General features: G+C 43.6%; 1 protein-coding gene across 1 annotated transcript; it reads right to left on the reverse strand.

Moving 5' to 3' along the window:
• Positions 1-1644: 1644 nt before the first annotated feature.
• On the reverse strand, positions 1645-24208 carry colgalt2b (collagen beta(1-O)galactosyltransferase 2b). The gene is made up of 12 exons (XM_085398636.1): positions 23885-24208; positions 12142-12252; positions 11901-12018; positions 10735-10869; positions 10442-10646; positions 9030-9149; positions 8626-8699; positions 8261-8367; positions 7825-7957; positions 6419-6546; positions 6075-6281; positions 1645-2801 (listed from the first exon to the last, which is right to left on the reverse strand). Exons 1-12 carry the CDS (start codon positions 24118-24120, stop codon positions 2528-2530), a joined length of 1848 nt encoding a protein of 615 aa, XP_085254762.1. The 5' UTR covers positions 24121-24208; the 3' UTR covers positions 1645-2527.
• Positions 24209-24325: the final 117 nt, after the last annotated feature.

The following is a 24325-nucleotide window of genomic DNA, read 5'->3' on the forward strand; positions in this document are numbered from 1 at the left end:
TGCTGCTACTGTACCTCTAGTCTACTCACAGCACACATACTTACACTAACACACAAACATTCACATTTTGCAGAAAAGCATGCATGCATATGTGAGCTTCCACACAAACACAGACATGTGTAACACACTGCAGGACAAGCAGGCTTTTGGGTCTACTGCATTATTAATAAAGTGCAAGGTGCTGTATGTGACAATATTAAATGTCTAAGGGCCCTGCTACAAAACTGCTGCAGCACCTGCTCAATTTTTCAGGTAATAAAGAGCCGAGTTATGTTGACTGGATATAAAATCTGAGCCAAAAAATATCGTAAAAACTGTAAAATCTCTTACCTCAATGCAGAATCTGCTTCCCTGTCAACACAGGAGTTATGAGCAGAGCTGTCCACTTGCAGCTCTTCCGCTATGTTTCATGTTTGCATCATCCAGCTAAACGCATGCAAACATCACATGTGGTAGACCAGGCCCCAAATTTCTGTGTTTTCAAATGATGCAGTTTGGAAATATGCACAGCACACGAGAGAGGGCTCCAACTCAATATTTGTATGTGTTTTAGCAAATTGTGGTGTAAAATATTTTATTTATGTCTTACATTGTCGATTTGACCATGATCTGGATCTTAGCATATGTGGTTATGTTATGTCCACGTGACAGTCCTCATTAAGCAACACGTAGCATTCAATTGCTGTATCACACGTGGCCACCAGAGAGCAGCACAATCTCTCTTCTAAAGGAAAAGAAAAGAGGGGGGGACACCTGAGGTAAACTGAAATGAACAAGAAGCAACTTCAGGACATAACAGCTGTATTAGGTAAGGTCTGGTTAGTGCTGCATGAACCAGGATTAATATAGTAGAAACAAGTAAACCAACATGTGTATGTGTGTATGTATATGGTGTTTTACAGTAAAGACAGAAGAAGGCTCCCACACTGCTTCTACACATAAAAACACCAACTGCACAGAAAATGAGAGGACAGAGGTGCATCTTCAGGTTAGACTTAAACATAATTCAAGCTGACGGATGTCTGAGGTCGCTCAGATCATTTTAAAGTCTTGGTGCAATGAGAGCAAAAGCATGAGCTAAGACGGGAGGAGAGCTTTGTGCTCAATAATCAATTACAGGCTCTTTCCATTTCTTACTCTCTATCTCACAAGATCCCATAAAAACTCCGCCACCCCCACCCTGCTTGCCCATTTCCCCTTCCACCCTTTTCTCTGTCAGATCTTGCATTTGCAGAAACTATAAAGTTTGGAGCTGAATTTCACTCAGCCACTGAGGTGAAAGACAAATAGTGGAGGACAGTGTAGTCCTGCACATGGTCACCATTCTAACCTTTAAAATTACCGGGTAGGTTGGAGCTGTGTGCAGGCTTCACCACAATTTGTGTGATTCCATGAGGAGCAAAAGCCTCGACTTCCACTGGAGGAGACAGCAGAAGATCATGGGAACAAAGTAGCAACGTTTATGTTTGCTGTTCAACCGAATACACGATAATATGCATTACTTAGTGGAAGCTCTGTTAGTCCCACAGGAATAACACACTCACTCTCACACACACACACACAATAATAACCTAATTTCTGTAAGAAGACAGACAGATAACATCTGCATCAGTTTATCCTGCAGAGTCAATGAAAACACAGAAATAGAGAAGAAGTTTTATTAGTTCAGCCCAGCAGCACAACTGAACAAAGACCATGTGGACATGAAAACTTTTGATAATCCAGTTTTTCCTAAATATTTAGCACACATAATTGCAAAAGCATGTGTCTGAAACGGCATATCACGCATCATTCAGGCGTTATGTAGTGTGAGACTGGCGCTCTGAATTCCTAACCAGCAGGTCCAGCCTGCTGCACAGCAGAGACTTTGGGTCTGTTACCCCCCCGCGTGGCGAGAAAAGGACTTTTATTTACTTTGTGTGCTTCTGACATCATTTGAAGCAGTGACACTCTTGGGTACGATACATCAGCCTCCCTCCTCCCACACATGTTCAGCTCTATAAACACGTGCATATGTCCACACGCACACGCAATAACACCAAAGGGATGCTGATGGGCAGTTTCTCACGCTTAAAGCTTACAGAGTTGTTTTAGGAAAGCTTTTAGTTTCTTTTATTCTTCCACTAAAACACATCTGTTTTCTTTAAATAAAATATAAATTTCAATTGTGATTTTTTTTTCACACCCTGCAAATGATGCTAGTTGTCTTCCATGTGTCGCTTGGATTTTTTTCAGGCCCAACGGTCTCCACATGCTGAGAGGAGGCAAGTGGGAAATAAATAAAGCTTTTGTCAAACGCCTGCTGGCCCTCGTCCCAGTTTCTTCATCCCATCCTCTTCCTCTGTGCGTCCTCTGTGCCTCCTCAGGTAGCAGACAAGGCTGACAGCTCAATACTGCCTTTATCCGTTTGGACACCTGTGCTATGCATGCACAGAGTGTCTGCTTGTACTGTCTTTTCAGTGTGTGTACGCATGGCATTCACTGTGTGTTTTTTCTAAACACGAGTCTTTCTCTTCGAGTCTCCGTATCACAGTTCATCACGCGACGCTCGGGCCGCAGGAGGCGGCGAGTCTCCCATCACGCTGTTTTGCGCCACGGGCCGGATGCGACCCTGCTGGGCCGTTTTGCGGGCGTGCTGCCGGTCCCAGTCTGTCGCCACGGCATCATCGTCCCAAATGGTGGAGGTCTCGGTGTCGCTGATGTACCCCGGCTCTCCGGTGTAGTGTGTGGGATAGATGAGCAGCGGCTCCACGGAGAAGGCCTTCAGGTCTCGGGGCCCAAAGTGAGACATGTACTCAACGCTGAGAATATAGAGGAGAGGAAGAGGAGGGGCATAAGAGACAATGTTGAAACAAACTTCATGATGATAACAGCAAGTTTGTTTTACTTTGGCTGCAGACAAGAACCCATATTCTTTGTACATGAAGTCAGAGGAGACGCTATATGGATAGAAATATTGCGCCACACCTCTTAATATTTAAATAAAGCACAGTAAAAGTGAATATACAGGGAGTGCAGAATTATTAGGCAAATGAGTATTTTGTCCACATCATCCTCTTCATGCATGTTGTCTTACTCCAAGCTGTATAGGCTCGAAAGCCTACTACCAATTAAGCATATTAGGTGATGTGCATCTCTGTAATGAGAAGGGGTGTGGTCTAATGACATCAACACCCTATATCAGGTGTGCATAATTATTAGGCAACGTCCTTTCCTTTGGCAAAATGGGTCAAAAGAAGGACTTGACAGGCTCAGAAAAGTCAAAAATAGTGAGATATCTTGCAGAGGGATGCAGCAGTCTCAAAATTGCAAAGCTTCTGAAGCGTGATCATCGAACAATCAAGCGTTTCATTCAAAATAGTCAACAGGGTCGCAAGAAGCGTGTGGAAAAACCAAGGCGCCAAATAACTGCCCATGAACTGAGAAAAGTCAAGCGTGCAGCTGCCAAGATGCCACTTGCCACCAGTTTGGCCATATTTCAGAGCTGCAACATCACTGGAGTGCCCAAAAGCACAAGGTGTGCAATACTCAGAGACATGGCCAAGGTAAGAAAGGCTGAAAGACGACCACCACTGAACAAGACACACAAGCTGAAACGTCAAGACTGGGCCAAGAAATATCTCAAGACTGGTTTTTCTAAGGTTTTATGGACTGATGAAATGAGAGTGAGTCTTGATGGGCCAGATGGATGGGCCCGTGGCTGGATTGGTAAAGGGCAGAGAGCTCCAGTCCGACTCAGACGCCAGCAAGGTGGAGGTGGAGTACTGGTTTGGGCTGGTATCATCAAAGATGAGCTTGTGGGGCCTTTTCGGGTTGAGGATGGAGTCAAGCTCAACTCCCAGTCCTACTGCCAGTTTCTGGAAGACACCTTCTTCAAGCAGTGGTACAGGAAGAAGTCTGCATCCTTCAAGAAAAACATGATTTTCATGCAGGACAATGCTCCACCACACGCGTCCAAGTACTCCACAGCGTGGCTGGCAAGAAAGGGTATAAAAGAAGAAAAACTAATGACATGGCCTCCTTGTTCACCTGATCTGAACCCCATTGAGAACCTGTGGTCCATCATCAAATGTGAGATTTACAAGGAGGGAAAACAGTACACCTCTCTGAACAGTGTCTGGGAGGCTGTGGTTGCTGCTGCACGCAATGTTGATGGTGAACAGATCAAAACACTGACAGAATCCATGGATGGCAGGCTTTTGAGTGTCCTTGCAAAGAAAGGTGGCTATATTGGTCGCTGATTTGTTTTTGTCAGAAATGTATGTTTGTGAATGTGGAGATGTTATATTGGTTTCACTGGTAAAAATAAATAATTGAAATGGGTATATATTTGTTTTTTGTTAAGTTGCCTAATAATTATGCACAGTAATAGTCACCTGCACACACAGATATCCCCCTAAAATAGCTAAAACTAAAAACAAACTAAAAGCTACTTCCAAAAACATTCAGCTTTGATATTAATGAGTTTTTTGGGTTCATTGACAACATGGTTGTTGTTCAATAATAAAATTATTCCTCAAAAATACAACTTGCCTAATAATTCTGCACTCCCTGTATTTGGTTTGTGGTGTGTTTATCTTTTTCAAAATCTCACTTACATGAAACAGACCAGGCAGTTCTAATCACACGTTAAAAGCCCGTTAACACTCCACAAGGACAGTGAAACCCTACACCTTTATTAGTGCTGAAAGGAGCTGCTGCCTCTTCCACACAATGAGGTCTTTCACTCTGGCTTCACTGTCAGATATTCCTCTTTCTCCTGTTTTTGTGTATTTGTGAGCAAAGACGGGGATGGAAGACAACAAAATCCCACACGAAAAATGGAGCTGATAACCCCTGCTGTTTACGCGCTAGTATCGTACAACACATGGCACTTTTTCCCCCGCACACTTTTCCACATTTCCCTCACAAACTCTCTCACTGTTGAATACACACAGCGTATTTGTGTAGTAATCTATACACTCCACGCTGGACACACATCGCCATATATTTATATAGTAACACACACACTTGCACAGTGTTCATCTTATGCACACCCCCACACTGGGAACTCTATCAATGGGAATCCTGTCCCTCTTTCCACAACCAGCAGGAAAAGCCGTGCTGGTCTACATTCCTCAAAGAGAGAGGAGGAAGGGGGTGGAGACGTGGGTGACACAGGGACGCAGGAGGTGTACAAAGAAGTAAATTTTGCAGAGGAGAATGTAATAAAGCGCTAAGGAGAACGTGCAAAGAATGGCGAAAAAAAAGGAGAGCCAAGAAGAGTGGACGCCACAGCGTGGCAATGAAGGTGCTACGCTAAAATAACGGGGGGGGGGGGGGCTGAGCAGGAATTCCCAAGGAAAAAAAAAAACGAAAGAGAAAAGCCGGCATTGTGTCTCATGTAAGGCACCGTACCCAGTGAACCCCCAGAACAATCCCAGCCCTGTGGGCGAGGAGCACAGAGAGGGGGAATGAGCTGGTGCTGGTGAGAAAAGCAAAGAAAACGGGACAAGGGAAAGTGAAAAATGATGGAAGCAGAGACATTACAAAGAACATAACAGACAGATGTTGTGGTTCACCACCAGAGCACAAATTAGAAATCTGCACACTGCCGTGCAGTCTAAAAATCACAACAGAGACATGCGCACGCGTGTCCATGTCTATGTATAGATAATTACTGCATAGAAACTGCTTTATTTCTGTGCTGCTTCATTGCCCTTTGAGTATGACTTTTTATGCATAAACTGGATCCACGCATGCCAAAAGTCCATACACTTTTAAATTTAGCCTTGGCTATGTCATCCTCTCCACGTGGATCACCTGATCTACTCTTAGGTAAGAGTGCAGTGCACCTGCGATCATCTATTTGTGGTCCTCAGTAAATATTTGCCTGTCTGTTCAGAAACCAGACCGTCTAAAGGGTCTTTGTCTGAGTATCACACAGAGGCGTTGTGTCCTGTACCGTTGTGCAGTCCTTAAATAAAACCCTCTTCCTCTGCATCCCATCCATGTTATTTACAGTGTATCAGATTAAGCACATTTCACGTAATCGCTGTAATTTAAAATTAAAGAGGAGGGTCGTAAAGACAGACTTGGGGTGTTTGTTGAACATGATGGGCAGGAACTCGTCAACAGGGAGCATCTTAGGCAAAGGCTGAGCAGCCAGCAGCTTTCTGGCCCCTCGGTGTGACAGTGCGTAGCCGAGCGTCCAGTAGGAGTAGTCAGCCTCGACTAGGTTGTTTACACCCTCCACTGACCGCTCCGGCTGCTGCACCTGCATGCGTTTACGGCCCACGTAGCTGAAAACAGACCAAGACAAATGCAGCTTTAACCAGGCTTTGTTTAAATGTGCTTGAATGACACGCATTCATAAAAATAATGAAAAACCAGAAGATTTCTGATCTGAATATAGCTAATGTCAAGCAGGTGATCTCACATCAGGTCCCAGTCCAGCTGGGTGTTGTCTGTGTCATCCATTATAGCCTGCAGCCGTCGCTTAAACCTGGGCTCAAACCTCACGTCATCCTCTAAGACAAGAACCTTCTGGAGGTCACGCTCCACCACCTGATGGTGACAAAACACAAACACTGGGGTTAAAATGAAAGCATGCCACGAGTGCTGCTCTCCTTAGATTGATTTTTGGCCATCGTTTTCTGCGGTGACTGTTTTTTTAAAACCGAAAAGCTGAGTCACCTTAACTCAGTGTTGGTTTTTCCTCGTTTTACTGTAGCAATCAACGATGCTGTGTCTGTCTGTCTCTTCTTTGGACAGTCATGAGTGCGATTAACAGCTTACAGCCATACCACCCTGAGCACACCTGAACGTGTCTGATCTCAGAAGCTAAGCGGCGTCAGGTCTGGTTAGTATTTAGATGGGAGACTGCCTAGGAATGCCACGTGCTCTAAGATTTCAGATGGGGGGTGGCGACACAGCAATGGCCACTCTGGACCAAAATTGTGCAGTTTTTGTGCTTTTCATTGCGACTTCTGAGCCACATGGACACCAAAACAAGTGGTGTTCATGTTTACTTCTACACAATGCTCAGTCTTTTGCACATAACTAGTGCACTGTCTTGTTTCCATATCATTTTGTTCTGTCTGGTATTGCACTGTCTTGTGTCTGCATGTTTGCAATTTGTTCACACTTGCACTTTATGTAGTCCTGTGTTGATTGTCTGTTATATGTAGCACCAAGGTCTTGGAGGAACGTAGTCTCACTTCAACTGTGTACTGTATCACTGCACATTGTTGAAATGACAAAAAAGGCACTTGATTTGACTTGATCTGTTCATGTAGGTCATGAAGTCAGGCACCAGTCTCTGTACATCAAATAGCTCCCTATGTTTCCTGCTCCCTCTGTGAGCTCTTCTCAAACTTACAAAGCACCTCCTTTTCATAGTGTTACTTATTTAATCAAAGCCACTCAGTCATGAGAAAAAGAGATTTCACAGGTCTACATAAAGCCTTGTGAAAAATCAAGTACACTAGAGGATTCAGCACTTTCCAGTTTCATTGTACTATTGTAATAGAAATGACTGCGCAATGACAATAAAGAGTTATCTTACTTGAAACACCACTTTAAGCAGCAGTGACAGCATCCAACTACAAATATATTCGATATAATATAATATAAATATATATCAAATGATCTCAAAGTTTTTTCTGTTAATTAATAAATCATTATATTAATTTTAATATCAGAGTGTCAGACACCAGCTACTCTGAAGGAATTAAGTATTCAGTAAAACAAAACTTAAGCAAGTGGAATCGATGCTTTTAAGTTTGAACACTTTTACAGAACCTTCTTTATCTGATTTAGTGCTTTTGCTCTCCCTGGCCTCACCTGTGTCCATATAGAGTGATGGCTGAGGAAGCAGCCGATCTCCCCTCTGGTCAGTACCCGACCAGAGTACGGGTCCTTATAGCCTGGCAACATCTCTATTCCCAACCTCTGCAGCTGGGACGTATTCAAAGCCCTGAGAGAGGGAACAGATTGAAAAAACGATGAAAAACATCATATATCTACAGTTTACACTCACTGCTTTGTTAGTCATCAGTAAAAACAGCCGCGGTGCCGTGCAAATAAACACAGGAAAAGGGACTAGAACATTCTCATTTGTGGATTAAAATAAGCAGAGGAGGAAAAACCAGTCAAGTGTATTTCTACAAAAGCAAAGTATCTGTAGCATAAAAACACGCTTTTGTGACTAAATTAAAGAATGTATGGCTTGGATTTAATCATCATCGGATTCATGGATAGGTGTTTGTCTGGATCGTACTTCCCGTCCACTGCGTCTATCAGCGTGGAGTGAAGCCCCAGTGCGGCCATTGTTTTCAACATCCTGGTGCTTCTGTCCAGCCGGCGCTTGAGGTTGATCAAGAAAATCTAAGCAAGCAAAGAAAATAAGAGACATAAGAAAAAACTGTGAAAGTGCAAAGAGACAGTTTTGGTTGCACTCTTGTTCCTCTGGGCAGAGCCAGCACTCACAGAAAAAATGATTTTTAACCATAAACATGAAGGATTTAATCATTAAAATGTGACAGTATAAACTAATGTACACTATATATAACATTTTGCTCTTAATTTACATGTAATCAGATTACTCTAAGTCAGCATTCTGGGCACAAGCATTTTTTAACTCACTTCATCAAAGCCCATCCTGCTCTGGGGGGATGGTGGAGAGTACAAATACTCGGACGGCTCGATATCGTGGTCAACTGTTGACACAGAGAGGAGGGAGGTGAAGGGTTATAACAGGATAAACAGGATTAGTAAAAGCCTGAACTTCCTCTTGATTGTGATGGTTCATTTGATTAGGCTCATATGAAAGCTCAGCAGAGGGAGGAGTAGTAACAGAAGTCAAAGGGAAAGAAAACAAGAAGAAATGGGGGTGGCATGGATAAACAGAGCGGGGAGGGCAGCAAGATCGCAATCATGGAAGGTCATGGCGGTCAAGAAAGAGAAGAAGCCAGGCTGAGAGGCGGAGTAATCAAGGAATGACAGATAGCAGTCACAATAAGTGTGTAATAGAGTGTGTTTGTACTCACTCAGAGCCTCTGTGATGGTGTGTATGAAACTCTCGCTTTCATCTTCAACATTTTGCTGTGCCTTGAGAGGGACGGGCAGGAAGCCATAGTGCTCTCTGTTACACACATACATCTGCACACCTAACACACACACACACACACACACACACACACACACACACACACACACACACACACACACACACACACACACACACACACAGGGATGTAAACATAACCTCTTGACCCAAATTAGACTACTTGGGGCCCTCGCCCCTCCTCTCACGTGCACACAGTAAATAATCTCTGAAACCAAACAGAAGCTCTTCCCAATCACAACCTGAATGAGAGCGAGAGGCTGCACAGGCTTGAAATCATATAAATACACTGATCGGGCAGGACATTATTACCACTGACAGGTGAAGTGAATAACACTGATTATCTCTGCAGCCGTCAGTATCTATAAAAAGGTCCAGGGAAGGAAGAGTGGCGACCCAGCAACAGGGTCATGGGCGGCCAAGGCTCACTGAATCATGTGGGGAGCGAAGGCCGGCCCACCAGCAGACGAGCTGCTGTTGCTCAAACTGCAGAAACAGTTCATGCTGATAGAAAGGTATCAGAAAAGTTTGAGATGTTGACTCCGCCCCCAAATTCCCCAGTTGCAGCCCAAGGATCCATGGAATCTCCAGCTCACAGCTAACAGGACCGAGAGGATCTGCTGCAAACATTGGTATCTGCACAAGCAGATACCACAGCACAGCTTCACGGGTCGACTGGAGTCCATGCTTCAACGGGCAACATCTCTATTCCCCACCACAGTATTAGGCAGGTGGACATAATCGGTCTTATCAGTGTATGAGCTGTTGATGGTGCCTTGTTTATGCCCAAACATGTTTCAATGCTGCAGAACGTTTGAGATTTTATTACATTTGTGAATGATTCCGGTCTAACACGTGCAGTGAAATAATGCACAACTGCAGGCACCTAAATGCACAGCTATACATGCTGAAACAAATTTTGAAGAAGACGTCTTTGTTTCTTTCTGTGTCTTCGGGTTTGCATCTGTTAGTGCTTTTCCTTCTTCCAGAAGATCAATCCTAACAGTCGCATTTGTTCCATATCGGATTATGCAAATCCACAAACACTGATTTGGTTGCACACACTTACAAACCTCCCCCATGTTCAGCAAAGAAGACACGTGGATCCATTTATCTTACTCTCTTGCTCATTTACCTTAATTTGACGCATGTGCATGAAACCAATCAAACGCTCTGTGTTATACAACAGTAAACATCTGCACAATAAAAAAGTTTGCAAAAAAATGCAGGTGCATGAATGAAGTCATAGATAGCTCAGAGTTCAACACGGTGAAGCTGCCATAAGGCATTTCTCTCCTTTTGTGGTCTGCTGCGAGCAGGGAGATTCAAACTGACCTGCTTGACGTGCCGAGAAGGCAAAAACTATGATGTCATCAAATGCCCAGCTGTAGTCTGGGTGAGGGGGGTAGAAAGCCAGGTCCCTGCTGGATTCACGACGCAGGTCCAATAGGAAGGTGCTGTGCACCATGGGAACAGGGAAGCAGCCGAGCCGCTTCCACTCCCTGATTGGCTGGTAGTCTGGGGTTCGCTTGTAGTAACCCTGACATGAAGGACGGAGTTTAAAAAAACGGCAGGCTAATTAATAAATCCGGATTAGTGGATGGACGGAGGGTTGAATTTAACTGTACCTGTGGAGTCATGCCACACCAGAAGTTAGAGTAAAGAGAGCGCGATTCTAACATGGGAGCCACCAAGGTTAAGTTCTCCGCCATCATCAGGTTCAGCACGCGAGGATTAGTCAGCAGGTTGTCGCTGTCCACAAACTGAAGAGGAGCAGGCGAGAGCAATTACAAACAAAGAACACGAAACATGAAATTACAGAGATTTCATATACGCAGATGTTAGCTTGAACACAGTCACAGCTTCTTCAAAAAAACAGCACTCAAAAATTAATTAACCGTCAAAATGTAAAAAGCTTTAACTGATATATTTTACATTGTACATCAGACAAAACAAACCATTTAAATATAAAAAGTAATTTTACACCATTGTGTACACATCTAAAAATGATTTAATGCTCTCACTGCAAACAAAGCTAAACATAATATCACTTCAAACACACAAATCACATAAACGTTAGCTGTTTGGCGTCTGCTTTACACATACGGCACACTTTGTTATTAAGTTTCTGTCAGAGTAAAGAAGTTAAACTACAGACTGAATCCCTGAGATATGTTTAAATATCGTCTCAGGTTTTCTACATGATAAAGAAAAGCTGCTGTAGTGAACAAAAGGCCTCTGTTAGCACGACTATTTGGGCTTAGAATGCAAGAAATTAATGTGTCTGTGAAATAAAAGTTTGTGCTGATTCGCAGAAAATGTCTTTCTTTTTTCTCTGGACCCATTGTCGAACAAAAAAAAATGACATTTCTACAGTTGATCGTAAAAAATGGAAATTTCTTTTGTTTTACTTATTTACTTTGGTGCACATAAATGAGCTACACAACGCCTTTATCGGTAAAGCTGTAAACCCCCATTAAAAATCAGTCCTAAGTTTGAGCCCTCTTTCACATCCTAAAAAAGCTATCAAGCAGGTCAGATTGGAGTCCTTGCTGGGCTGATTCTGGTTCACGGGCCTTATGTTTGACACCCCTGCCTTTAAGGATCACAGCAGCACACAACCAGCCACCAGAATGATCCACTGGTGCAAATGTCATTGGCTGATTTGATTTTGTTCTGAGGTTTAATATGGCTGTAAGCACTCAGCGGGATACTGGCTCTGCTTCTAGATTCTGGGGAAAGAGCTTCAGGGTAAATACCTACTGCACATTTAAATTTAAACTAAAGAGGTTACCAGGATGTAGTCAGCCCATCGTTCCCGGGCGGCCTTCAGAGCAGCCTGCCTTAGCTTCATTACATGGTTGAATCTGGAAGGAGGCCAGTGTTTAGGGCCCCATTCGTCTGTGTAGGACCTGAGAGAAAAAACACACTTTTTCAGTGTCCACTATCCCATCAATGGGCACAAATGACTGATGAAGAGAGGAGGAACTAGACTTGCTCTAAACAGGTCTGATGAGTAATTCTCGTAGATTTACCTCGGCTCCTCCATCGGTCTCCACTCCACGTAGTGGTAGACGTGCTGAGCTCTCTTCAGCCATTCTCTTAACATGGCGGTGCTGTTGTCCACATTATGGTCTGTCGCTGCCCTAAATGACCAACGCAGACAACACAGGACTCCATTCAATGAACAGCCACAAGTTCAACTGGAGAAACAACAGCACAGCTTGTTCACACGCATCTGCTGAACACTTCTCCTGAGCACACCACGCCAGGACTGTTTTCACTGTGCAGAAACAAGAGGAAGTGAAGAAGAGTCGAACACAACGCTCAGAACTGCAGACTGTGGTCAGCTTGATGTAACATGGAAGAGGTAGGTACTCTCTTCCATGTCAAGGGAAGAGTGTTTCTTCCTAAGTACTGTCCGTTGTTACAGCAGGCAGTTTCAGTGTTGCAGAGCCTCTTTGCTGCCTAATTAACTGCAGTGCTGGAGAACAGGCAAAGTCTCATGAGTCACCATGCAGGGAAGTGTTACTGCAAGCCTACCATAACCCTGCTTCAAGCCTGACTGCTAGGTTTTGGACAATTATTAGCGCTGACAAAGAGAATCATTAAACCACTCCAACTTTGGGCACAAAGACTTAAAAAAGCAGGAATAACTGTAGCTACAACTGTCTTTAGCTTCATTAAATTGTGAATGTTGATGCAATGTTATTGGAGCAAACAATAAAATGTTACAATGCAATTACTTCTGTCAAGCCTCACCCTAACCCTAAAACATGTCCAAAGTTATAACTTAAAGAAAAACTGTTTATGATATGATCCCATATGAATACATAAACAGATTTAGACCCCGAAAAACAGCAGACATACCTGTAAGCATCGGGGTGTCACCCTGTGGTTTGCACTCTTTCTTTGCAAAGATTTCCACTTGAGCTAACAGCTGACTCAGAGGAGACAGTGTGACTACTGTATGTGTGAGCGGGAGCTTGTGTGGATATATAAATCTGTGCGAGAGATCTTAAGACCATAAACATGCCCTCGTTGTAGTTTTTGCGATCACTTCACTTTTTGGGGCAGCAGAAAAATAAACGTCACCTGCCACAAACTCACTTTACTTTTAAAATGTCACTTAAGGAGGAGAGGTCAACAGATCTGGAAGCAGAAGCCATTTGAATGTGTGTGTACAAACACACACAGATGGAGTTTTCCACTGCTTGCTGTAATATTCCCTACTGTACTGTCTCCAAAATCACACCCAGTTTTAGTCTGGATGAACAGAGACAGAAACACCAACACGCCCAAACTTCGCTCCTGTCTTCTCCTTCCATATTTCACACACACACACACACACACACACACACACACACACACACACACACACACACACACACACACACACACACACACACACACACACCTGCTCTCTGTACAATAAGCATTTGCTTACATGCTCATTATCTTCATATAATTACATGTAAATAAATTACATCCGTGAAGAAAACAGATGTGCAGTCTTGCATTGTACACGGAGGTTAGTCCGACCATCAGGGCGAGCTTATGTTTGGGCTTTAAGTCAACTTCAATCGGGCCAATAAACTCTCCGTCCGGCATGAACAGCTGGAGAGAACCACAAGCTATATGATCAATAACTCTAACAGCATGTGTGGTGTGTGCACGTCAGTACTTGTAGATGTGTGCGGCAGACCACGAGGATGTTCAGAGCTGTATTTTACAGCAGCATGCCTGTGTTTGGACATTTTAAATATACCCGTCTGCCCGAGTGCGTCGAAAGTCAAACGTAAGTAAAAGCAGGTGCACAATTCTAAGCAAGAGAGCAACAAAGGCAGAAAGAAGCTCTTGATGAATAGCTGCTGAACACACTGAAACACCTGGTAATAAGCAGATGTGCCCACACATTACACATTTTTTCATCTGCTAAACAGCATTTCGCTCCAGGACATGAATATGTTCCCACATGCCAGCTCTGACGAACAGATCCAGCTCCAGGCGGAAGTTTGACAAAAATAACAATGCGAGGCACGAGAAACGGGGACGTAACGTACAGGGAGCACGTGCACGGATGGGACACGAACGATGGGCGAGATGCGAGGAACGAATGACTGAAAGTGAAAGGAGAAGAAAAGTGGCTTTGTGTTTGGTAAACATATGCTGTAAAAAATCATTTTAAACTGTTTTCAGTTAAGACTGAGCACTTTAGTGAATACCTCACAGAGCTCATTAAAATCACTTCCAAACCAAAGATTGTCCTGGCTTTGTTTTGCCCACACCATATTAAAATACTAATGATGCTTTTGTTCAATCTGCAAGGGTCTAAATGTCTGCAGAGTTCTATTTTATTTTTATAGGCTCTTTTTGGCAGGATGCTGTGTCCAGGTAACCGGCCAACTGAAGGTTGATGGGTGTCTTCAAATAAGCAGCAAACAGTCTGCAGCCTCTTACAAATGGTTTGGAAAATATGGGAATGACCGATTTTAGAATAATTGTCCTCTGTTAAGAGGAATTTGTAGCTAAAGCCTAAAAGTATACTATACATACGTTGAATGTTACTTATTCAATAGCTGGTAGAAACAACTTTGGCTGTAAGAACTCAAAGAAACTGTTTTCTGTGTGACTTTATCAGTCTCTCTCATCACTGTGGAGGAATTTTGGCCCACTCATCTTTACAAAGTTGCTTCAGTTCATTCATTGAAGTTTTGGGGAATTAATTTATGCACAGCTCTTTGACTGTCAGCTTGAGGTCTGGACTTTGGACCGCTGCAGCAGCTTGATTCTTTTCTTTTTCATCTGTTCTGCTGGAGATTTGCTGCTGTGCTTAGGATCATTGTCCAGTTGTATGACCCAGTTTGGTCCCAGCTTTGACCGTGGGACAGACATCACACTTGACTCGATATATACAGAGGATTTCATGGTCCACTCGATGCCTGTAAGGTGCACAGGTCCTGTGGCTGCGAGACAAACTCACGCCCTCCACCACCGGCTTTACAGTTGATACGAGGTATTTGCATCTCCACTTGGATCTATCCAAAGAACATTGTTCCAGAAAACTTGCAGTTTTACATAGTATGACCCAAACTGTGGACTCTGAGATGGAAATCTTGAGGGGTTTTTTTCTGACCTTCATCATCTGACCTTCAGCTCAGGTCGCTGGCCTTATGATTAGGATCATTGATAATGTTGTTCCTCATTAGTTTTGTTGGCACTGCTGGGTGCTCACACTGACTGAAGATCAGTTAATGAAGTGCAGTTGATTAGCAGCACCTGCCTGTGTTTCACACACTGATTCTGCAGCTTGGCTGTTCTTCTTGAATAAATAAAAAGACAGTGTTTCTATTTATGTGTTTCTATTTATCTGAGGTTGTATTTTCCTAATGTTAGACCTGCTAAGGATTATTTCTATAATGTCCTGATACATAAAACATTAGCATTTATAGTATTTTTACAGTAACCGTGTGCAGCATCACAGCTTCCGTCTGGGTACATAAATACAAATTAAGCTATTGAGAATGATCCGCAGCTGCTTTAGAATTAAGTTTGCTTTCTGACTCTTTCCCCCTGAAACACATCCTGTTTGGCTGCCGCTCCTGCAGCCCAGCCCCTCTGAGCACTAAGAGCTCCGAGCACACTGGGATTTTCCATTACCAACATTGCATCTTAGTGTTCCTTATGATTTCTGAACATGAGAAACTTAGCAATGTATGAATCCAAGCACCATGTGCACACAATGTGCACATGTGAAACAAACAGACCGAGGCTTCTGTGTATGGGGACACAGAAAACACACTTACCCAGAGTCGACCTCATTTTCTGCTCCTCATCACGTTTGCCGAACAGCCGGGGCTCCAACTCATTCGATCTTACTGCATTCATTCTTTATTACAAGGCAACTATCATCCTTTCTGGTGGATTTCCTCTACCTTTAGGCTGGATCAGCGAGACCTCAAAGAGCCCCTGCAGTTTCTTTCAAATCCTTCAGCTGTGCTGAGATGATACTTAAACCTCTGCAGCTTTTTGTCCCTCTAGCTATGGGAAGTAAGATAAAAATGGATGTGCAGGCGTTGATGCACAGGGATGCAACACGATTCAATAACTGGGTAAATGCAACAATTTAGGATCTTGGATTTATATCCCCCTTCTTCATCATTCCATACCCTTTTTATTTTCCTCTCTTGCCCGATACTGTCCCCTCATCACCGTTTTTTAAGGTTAGGGTAAGCTGCAGCCTCATTATTCTGTTGCCTGCAGCTTTGGGGTTAGGCTCAGCATCTGGATAGCACATGCTTCCTGAAGCCTCACCTACACATCCCATCACTCCTTCTCTCTATCACTTTATGGAAGATATTTGTTCTTCCATAAGAGCTTTTCAGCAATCTGCCTTTTAAACTTTAATCCCCATTGGACCAATCACGTGCTGCATTCCCATCTCATACGGACCCCAGATTTCATGTTTCACAGGGCTGGTGTAAGAGCAGTGGATTAGTGTAAAATAAAGCAATCAAAGTAGCACGTGCACACAGTGTTACACGTGAGACAAACAGAGTGAGGCACGACAAAAACAAATCATTTTAAAAAATGTTCATAAAGGAGTCAAAAATTTAAAGACTCTGGGCAATGTTTTGTAATAACATTGCATAAAAATGATTACCAACATTATTTCACACACTCTTCCTTATGGTTATCCAAGCCAGAAAGGTGAGCCAGATATTCTGACTTTAAGCACAGAGGCTTGACTCTGAGATTGGCCCATTGAGGTAAACACAGTTCTGAAAGGCCCAGGAGGCTAGTATCAGCTGACTGTTTATTCAATAAACTATCTAATATCACTGCCAATAATGACTGGGTGCTGCATTTAATTAGGGAGTAAGAGTACCTCTTACAGGCGTGAACACTGATGCCTTTAAAACATAATAACTATGATACAGGGTGTGCTTCTTTGGGTTGACTTTGCTATACAGTCCGTAGGCTGACGTGGCTGTCGGCTTCTTGACGGCCCGGCGGGGCAAAGGGGAAAGGGGTGGGGGTGGATGGTCAGAGAGAGATGGAGGAAGAACAGAGAAGAGTAGGGAGCGGTGAGCTGAGACGTCTGGACTGAAATTCCTCATGACTTTCAGGGTCAACAAAAGTACCCAAGGCCAACAGACTCACACTGTAGTGTAATTTCTGGCATTCATATTCAAGGCTCGAAAAAGATAGTCATCAAATGTTAGAGAAGGACAGCACTGAAGCACAGAAGAAATGAGCCCCTCTCATACAAGCCTGCAGTCTGAGAGCAAAGCGCTCTACCTGAGATCTCGACAAGAAGGATTTGAAATTCATATGGTTCTCGCTTTAATATCATGTAAAGGTCAAAGGATTCTATCATTCAATCTGCCTCTACGCATGAAATCATGTGACATGTGATACACGAGTTTTCTTACCACGGCAGTTACAGAGGCCAGAGCCCACATATACAGAAAGACATCCATTCACATTTTAGTCAACTCAATAAACTTATAATTATATAATTATCTCAAAATGGTTTAAAGTGAAGTACATAATTTTGCTTTTAGATCCTGTTTACATGTAATTAATAATCATATATTATAAACTAATACAGTTCTTGCGTGTGCATCTGTCCTATTTTGGTCGTCCTTGTGGATCAAGCTGCTGACTGAAGCTTCTGAATCTGAATAACTCAAAAGAATGCATGTATGAAAGAGCTTTGACAAGGGAGCAGCTAGAAGTAAGACATGCATTTAAAGCGGCAGCAACCAGCAAATATACTACAACAAGATGATACACTAAAAAGTGGCAATCCCAGGCTCTAGTATGAAATTTTCATGATTTAAAAAACTCATAAGACAAAGTTTAACTGATCAGTTTCACAGAATTATCTCAACATACTGCTCTATATGCTGTTGATATGACTGTGTATGGTTGCGTATGTCTCCCTGAATCTATTTTTTAAACTCACAGGACACCATCTCAGTGTTCACAGGAAGCTATTCTCAGTTTTTTCAAGTTAATCTCAGGTGAGTTTTGGCTTTTTTTGGCACCAAAACCCTAAATATGTGCTCTAATGTTACGGATATGTAGAGTTAACATGTGTAAACGTGTAAAGTACGTTCGGCCGGTGAATTACATCAATACTTTCTTACTGTAAAAAGAAAAGTTGGAGGTTAAAATGAACAGAAAGACAGAGAGAGAGAAAATCAGCAAAACGTTGAGATGGAAGAAGAGATGGAGGACCAGAAGGATGTCAGGGAAAGAGTGGAAAGGACACAGTGGGGCAGGAGACAAGTCAGTAAAGTGACGCTTAAGTCTAATGAATATCATACTAGTTATGAAAATGTTTTTCTAAATTCTTTACCCGACTAATTCGTTCTTGCCTCCCTCTGAATGTCCCTCAACTTCAACTAATCTAATTTCATACTCAGGCCTCCCTCATCCTATAGACAATACCAAGCTGCCATTGTGTTTAGGTATTTGCAAATTCTACTGCTGGTGTGCTGCCAACGTCTGACCATGCTGCTGAGGTGCTGCGGAGCACATGGGGCATCTAAGCAAGAATTCACCGTCTGGAGTCCAGCACGGGAACAATCATTTCCACTCCGGGGGGGGAGAGAGAGCGAGAAAGAGAGCTTGAAGAAGAGGCTGAGGGATTGGAGAGTAAATCATCTTTGTTTATTTCACTAGATTGAACAAATATGTCGATGCTAGAGAGAAGACATTCCCATGAAGAGCCTGTTGCTACGGGGCCGGTCTGTTATCGGGTAAAATATCGGCTGCGTCCTTTCAACTTCACAGAGAGTTGGATGGTAAGGCTGAGCGCGGGGCTGGCAAAGATTAACCTTCGAAGTTACTGCGTTTAGAAAATAGTCGGAGGGCCACATACTGTAATAACTTCTACTAATACCACCTAATGGGCTGGTGTTAAATAAAAGCCCTGTTTCCAGAAAGCTTTCAAGATGCAAGAAAAAATGTGACCACGCTAAACATGCATCTTGTGCTCAGATCAAATCGGTTTAGGATAACTTCACGTTTGCAAAGCAAACTGTGCTGCAGCTGAGAAGAAAAGAGTTTCGTCTGCTCCACTGAGTTTGTGTCATTACCAGCTGCTTATCTGGAAAATGTCACCTTGTGTTTCTGGAATTTATTTTAAAAAATCAGAGCAGATGTTTGAAGAGATTTTAAAGTTTCCCATGGACTGGATGTGACTGCAGTTTTCAAGTGATAATGAGTGGGAGGTAAGAGATGATCATGGACTGTTTCTGGCTCACTGTGGGCCTGGTGGTTATAAAGGGGAAGTAAATGGAAAACTGGGGCAGAGCCAAAGGAGCAGAGTGGAACACACAATCATTATGTGTCTAACAGAACACACACATGTCCACATCAAACACACAGGGTTGATGTGAGAAGAGATGCTGTGCACATGCTTGAAAATCCAGTCATACTTGTAGCAGAACTAAGGAGATCATTAGACACACTCATATTTTTCCTTAGTAAAAAAAACTTGGGAAATAAAAAAGCACTTTTCTAATCATTCACAAATGCCCACGCTGTCAGCACTAACTCACAACAGTTTATCCCGTCCTCAAAATTTATTCCATACGCTCGGAGGAGCTGCTCTTCTGAAAAGTCCCGCTCTGTCCCAACAAAACCAAGAACAATTTCTCCTTCACTGGTGCAATTCCACAGAGGAATGAGCCCCGAGGTAACACACCTGGCACGGCAAATCTGCTCCGCGCTCCAAAACCAATAAACGTCTAAGCCCGTTTTATTCTTTCCACTTTCCTCCACTGTATCAGTCAGAGGGAATATAAAAAGCCTGGTGAGCAAAGGGCTAAAAGAAAGAAACTATGTACTGATAATCCTGCACAGCATCACAGCTACACTCAGCTTTTACTGTACAATATGACAGAAAACTAGTTCTGTACTGTGAATGCAAAGAACTGCATTCGCAAGAGAATTTTGTGTGTTTGAGCCAACAATAACACAGAGGAACTTTAACAATCAACGCCTATAAGCAGGCACGTGGCGACAGAAGGAAGGAAGAAAACGCTTTCAGCAGGAAGAAACCTCTGCTGCGACCTGTTGGGGGTGAGAGGATGGAGAATGGACAAAAGCTGCACTGGGGAAGATATCGCCAGAGATGAATAATAACTAATAAATGAATGTAGTGAATAAACCAGAGAGGGAGATGTATTATTACTACCTAACTCTGATTGCATATGTCACGTTATGTCACGTGACGCACATCGGATCTTTTCGTGATGTCATAATGACATGATAGATCAAAGATACCGTGGCATACCTGGCAGGATCTCCAGAGTACACGGCACACTGTTCACCAAGGCCTTCAGCATGTATTCACACAGCCGTGGAACATTGCGAACTTTTACACTCATGGTGCCTGAGGCTTTTGGGTACATGAGGACTTGCAATTATCTCATTATTTAGAAAAAATAAAATAATAGCTGTGGTTGGCTTTTTAGCGTTCCCTGTTATTTTGCAGCTGTGCAATATTTCTATCAATGAAATGTAATGACAAGAACTGCTCATTATTTTAAACGCTATAAAAAACATACCACAAGGACCATTCCCCATTGTGTCTGAGTATAAAGTGCAGTGACGGTCATAAATATGGGTTAAGTGGCTTTACAGGATAATAAACAACACGACATTATGAAAGTGAAAAAGAGAGTCCCCCTGGGAAAAGGCAGCGATGCTGGCGCTCTATTTTCCAGATTGGGTCCACAAATCATCACGACCTCCAACTGAGCACCTGGGAAAGCGCTTCAGATGAACACAGCCTGCAGGCAACACACAGCCGGCAGCCAGCGAAAAGCAGCATTAGCAGGAAACTAATAGGAGGCTGTGCTGAGTTTGAGGTTTTTCATGCATTGTGCATCAAACATAAACACAGTTCAGTGTACGGGGAAATCTCCATCGCCTCCTTTGAAGGTGAAACTCTTAAAACTTTTAACTGGCCAAAGATAAAGCATGAAGTAATCTCAACTCAACCTTGTTTCCTCCTACTGTTACAAGAAGCATCAGAAGAAATACAAGCAATCTAATTTCATTGTTTCCCGTCATGTCCGTGCCTATAAATCACAGAGATGGCAACGCCCTTGATGAGTCACTGAGTTTGACGCTTAAATCCAGTTTCTCTGACCTTATTGTTAGCCTTTCTAAACATCGGCACATTTCTCTTTCAGTGCCCGAAAGGAGAAAAACAACAAGAGGATCGAGGAGAGCAGATTTGGTGGAGCTAGTGTGGGAATGTGGATTAACTAACCTGCTACCATTGTTGACCACCTTCTCTCTGCACAGCTGCCCCCTCTCTTGCTAATTCCCTGCATTCTTTCATTCTTTAGCAGCGGTGTGAGAGCTTTTTTCAAGCCACTGCCACTTCTCTGTGAGACCTGTGCCCGCTTGTAGGGGGAAAACTTTTACAGGCGGGCAGTTTTGTCTGACCTTCCCAAAACTGGTAGAGAGTGGTGAAGATCTGAGCGGATGATCAGATTGCCATAGAAACTGGAATAAAATGAAATGGTCATCCCAACATCCACAGCCCTGTCAGGAGAAAATCTTGCATTAGAAATAGCTGTGTGACCTTACCCAGATGATTTAAAGCGGACAAAAATACTTGAAGACAAAGGATTCAAAACTCTAAAAGCTAAAGAAGCTTCTCAATTTGACATCATATTTTATGTTATTAAAAAGCCGTGGATCCAGTGGAAAATATTTAAGGAACAAACAATTTTAGATTTTTTTTTAATTTAAGTACCGTGAGCTTATTTTACTGAAGACTAGAGAGGACTCTCACTTAAAACATTGGTCTTTCCAGTGTCTCCCTCTAAAAATCACCTGAATCCTTCACCACCTTTCCCGATCTGTTCCTATTGGACTGCATTTTATGAAACGGGTATGGAGAAAGAAAACAGTCCTCTGTGGTGTTCAAGCATGAAGATTCCGAGAGCGAGTACAGTGAGGAACACCGTGTCCCCTCACAAAAGTGAAGCTTCACAGCCACAAACTTTCCCTTTAGGTTTTATCACTTGGCCCATAGACAAGCTGAGGATGGTAGTAAAGCACACCAGCTACGCTCCGGGATGGCTGTGCAACATTAAACCACAGAGTCTTTCGCTCTTACCTTATGGGAACTCCAAACTCATGTCTCTATTTGTCCAAGCAGTCCACAGTCAAACATATAATATAAAATAACAGCTCAGATGCAGTAATGTTGAGGTCATCAGAAGGAATTTGTGTTACTGTTTTATTCTCAAAGTGTTTGCATCACCCATCTATCTGAGGAGCTTCGGACACTCTGATGTTTGGGTTTGAAGCTGTCGCACAGCAGTAATGAGTTTTGTAAAAAATGCTGTAAAACGCTCTGACGCGTATTTATGTGTTTAGGGATAACTGAACTACAATTGGGCATTCATTGGGCGGTTTGGCTTACACGATGGGTAACAGTAATGATGACAGCAGAGAAGCACAGAGCTGCAGTGAAACATGTCATTTTCCGGACCGACTTAACCACACAGACACTTTTTGTTAACTTAGAAAAATAAGAACTTTATAAACATTAAAACTGTTTCACTGTTTCCAATTACTCCTCCTTCAAATTACAATAAGGCAGCACCACATATTACAGACTCAGTGTTCTGGAGGTGTTGCTCAAAGTATTATACTGTTATACTTATACTGTTCACATCCTCTTACATCACCAGATGGATGTTAGTGGAAATATTTTAATCAGCTGCACCTAAAACAGACGTGTGTTAGGTGCTGTTATGTTTCAAGAACGTAAAGCTTTTTTGTGCTTCTACTTTGACTGCAAGGTACAGAGATGCCTGTCGTAGCTGATGGGGCCCTAAACCACTCACAAAGCCATGGCATCTCAGGCACTTTGCTGTGTAATGAAGCCTCCCTCCTCTTTGTGAGTCCCTCTAGTGCCTCTGTGTATTCTCCTGAGGGTCTTTCAATTAGACTCTCTGCAAAGAAAAGCAAGACATTCGGCAAGGGAAGGCTGGGAAACAAAGGAAAACACCGAAAGCCGGAGACCAATGCCAACAACATTGCAAAGCTTCAACACAGAGCTGTTTCTATCTGCCATTTCACATGTTTTGCACTTGGATATTTAAGCCTGTGGAAGCCAGAAATCACCCATCTTTGATATGATCCATCAGCCCGCAGAACCCACATCCTGGGGGCACACACACACACACACACACACACACACACACACACACACACACACACACACACACACACACACACACACACACACACACACACACAGTTTACGCATGACTTCCCGTCCTGCTGTCAGACCAGCTCAGTGTTTCCTTTTATCCCCTTCACCTGCTTTTTATTATCACAGTCAGCTCTATGAGACCAAACGGAACACAGGACCTCACCTGGGGTGAGGCCCCTTCATACCCGGCAGCCCCGCTGCTTTAAAGCCCCGTTTCCGCAGGTTTGTGCTGAATCAGACAGAAGGAACCGTGATTAAGGGTTAAGTCGAACCTAACATGCACAGCAGCCCTTTCATCTTCTCCCACAGTGTGCAATTTGGATGCCGGCAGACACGCGAGTTAAGTACATCATAAAACTCTGCAACAGGTCTCGGAGGTTTCCAAGAATTAACGCGCACACCCGCTGCTTCTCGTTACAGATGCTCAGCATCATGTAGCTCCTGGGTGTGCGCTGAGAATCTACGGGCCACTGCCCGAAATAAAACCAGGGTTTGCAGCCTGTGAGTGCGGCTCTCACCAGATCGCTATGCGCTCTTTCGGGTACTCCAGCCTCTCGATGCAGCCCAGGTAGTATGGCAGGCTGTGCGCCGCGTTACGAGCCACGATGGCGATCATAACCTTGGGCTTCAGCAGGGAGGACTCGGGCTTGACCTGCTCCTGCACCGCCGTCACCAGCTCCGACACCCCGCCGGGCACCAGAGCGCACAGCAGCGCCCACAGCACACCGGCTCCCGCAGTCCGGGCAGCTCGCATCGTCGCTTCCAAAATCCGCCGCGAGTCCAGAGAGTGAGGCAGAGAGAGAGGAGTGAGCCGAGGATCAGCCACGCTGCCACTGGGAGGGAGGGAGGGAGGGAGAGAGGAAGGAAGGTGTGGGTGGGTGTAGGTCTCCACACCTCCTTACTCCTCCTACATCCCCGAGGGCTGCTGCTGCCGTGGAGCCCTCATCAAACTTCTCAAT

The sequence above is a fragment of the Rhamphochromis longiceps genome, linkage group LG23 (assembly GCF_057381845.1).
Source record: "Rhamphochromis longiceps isolate RC_006_pf linkage group LG23, R_longiceps_female_GT1.1, whole genome shotgun sequence".
Taxonomy (NCBI): domain Eukaryota; kingdom Metazoa; phylum Chordata; class Actinopteri; order Cichliformes; family Cichlidae; genus Rhamphochromis; species Rhamphochromis longiceps.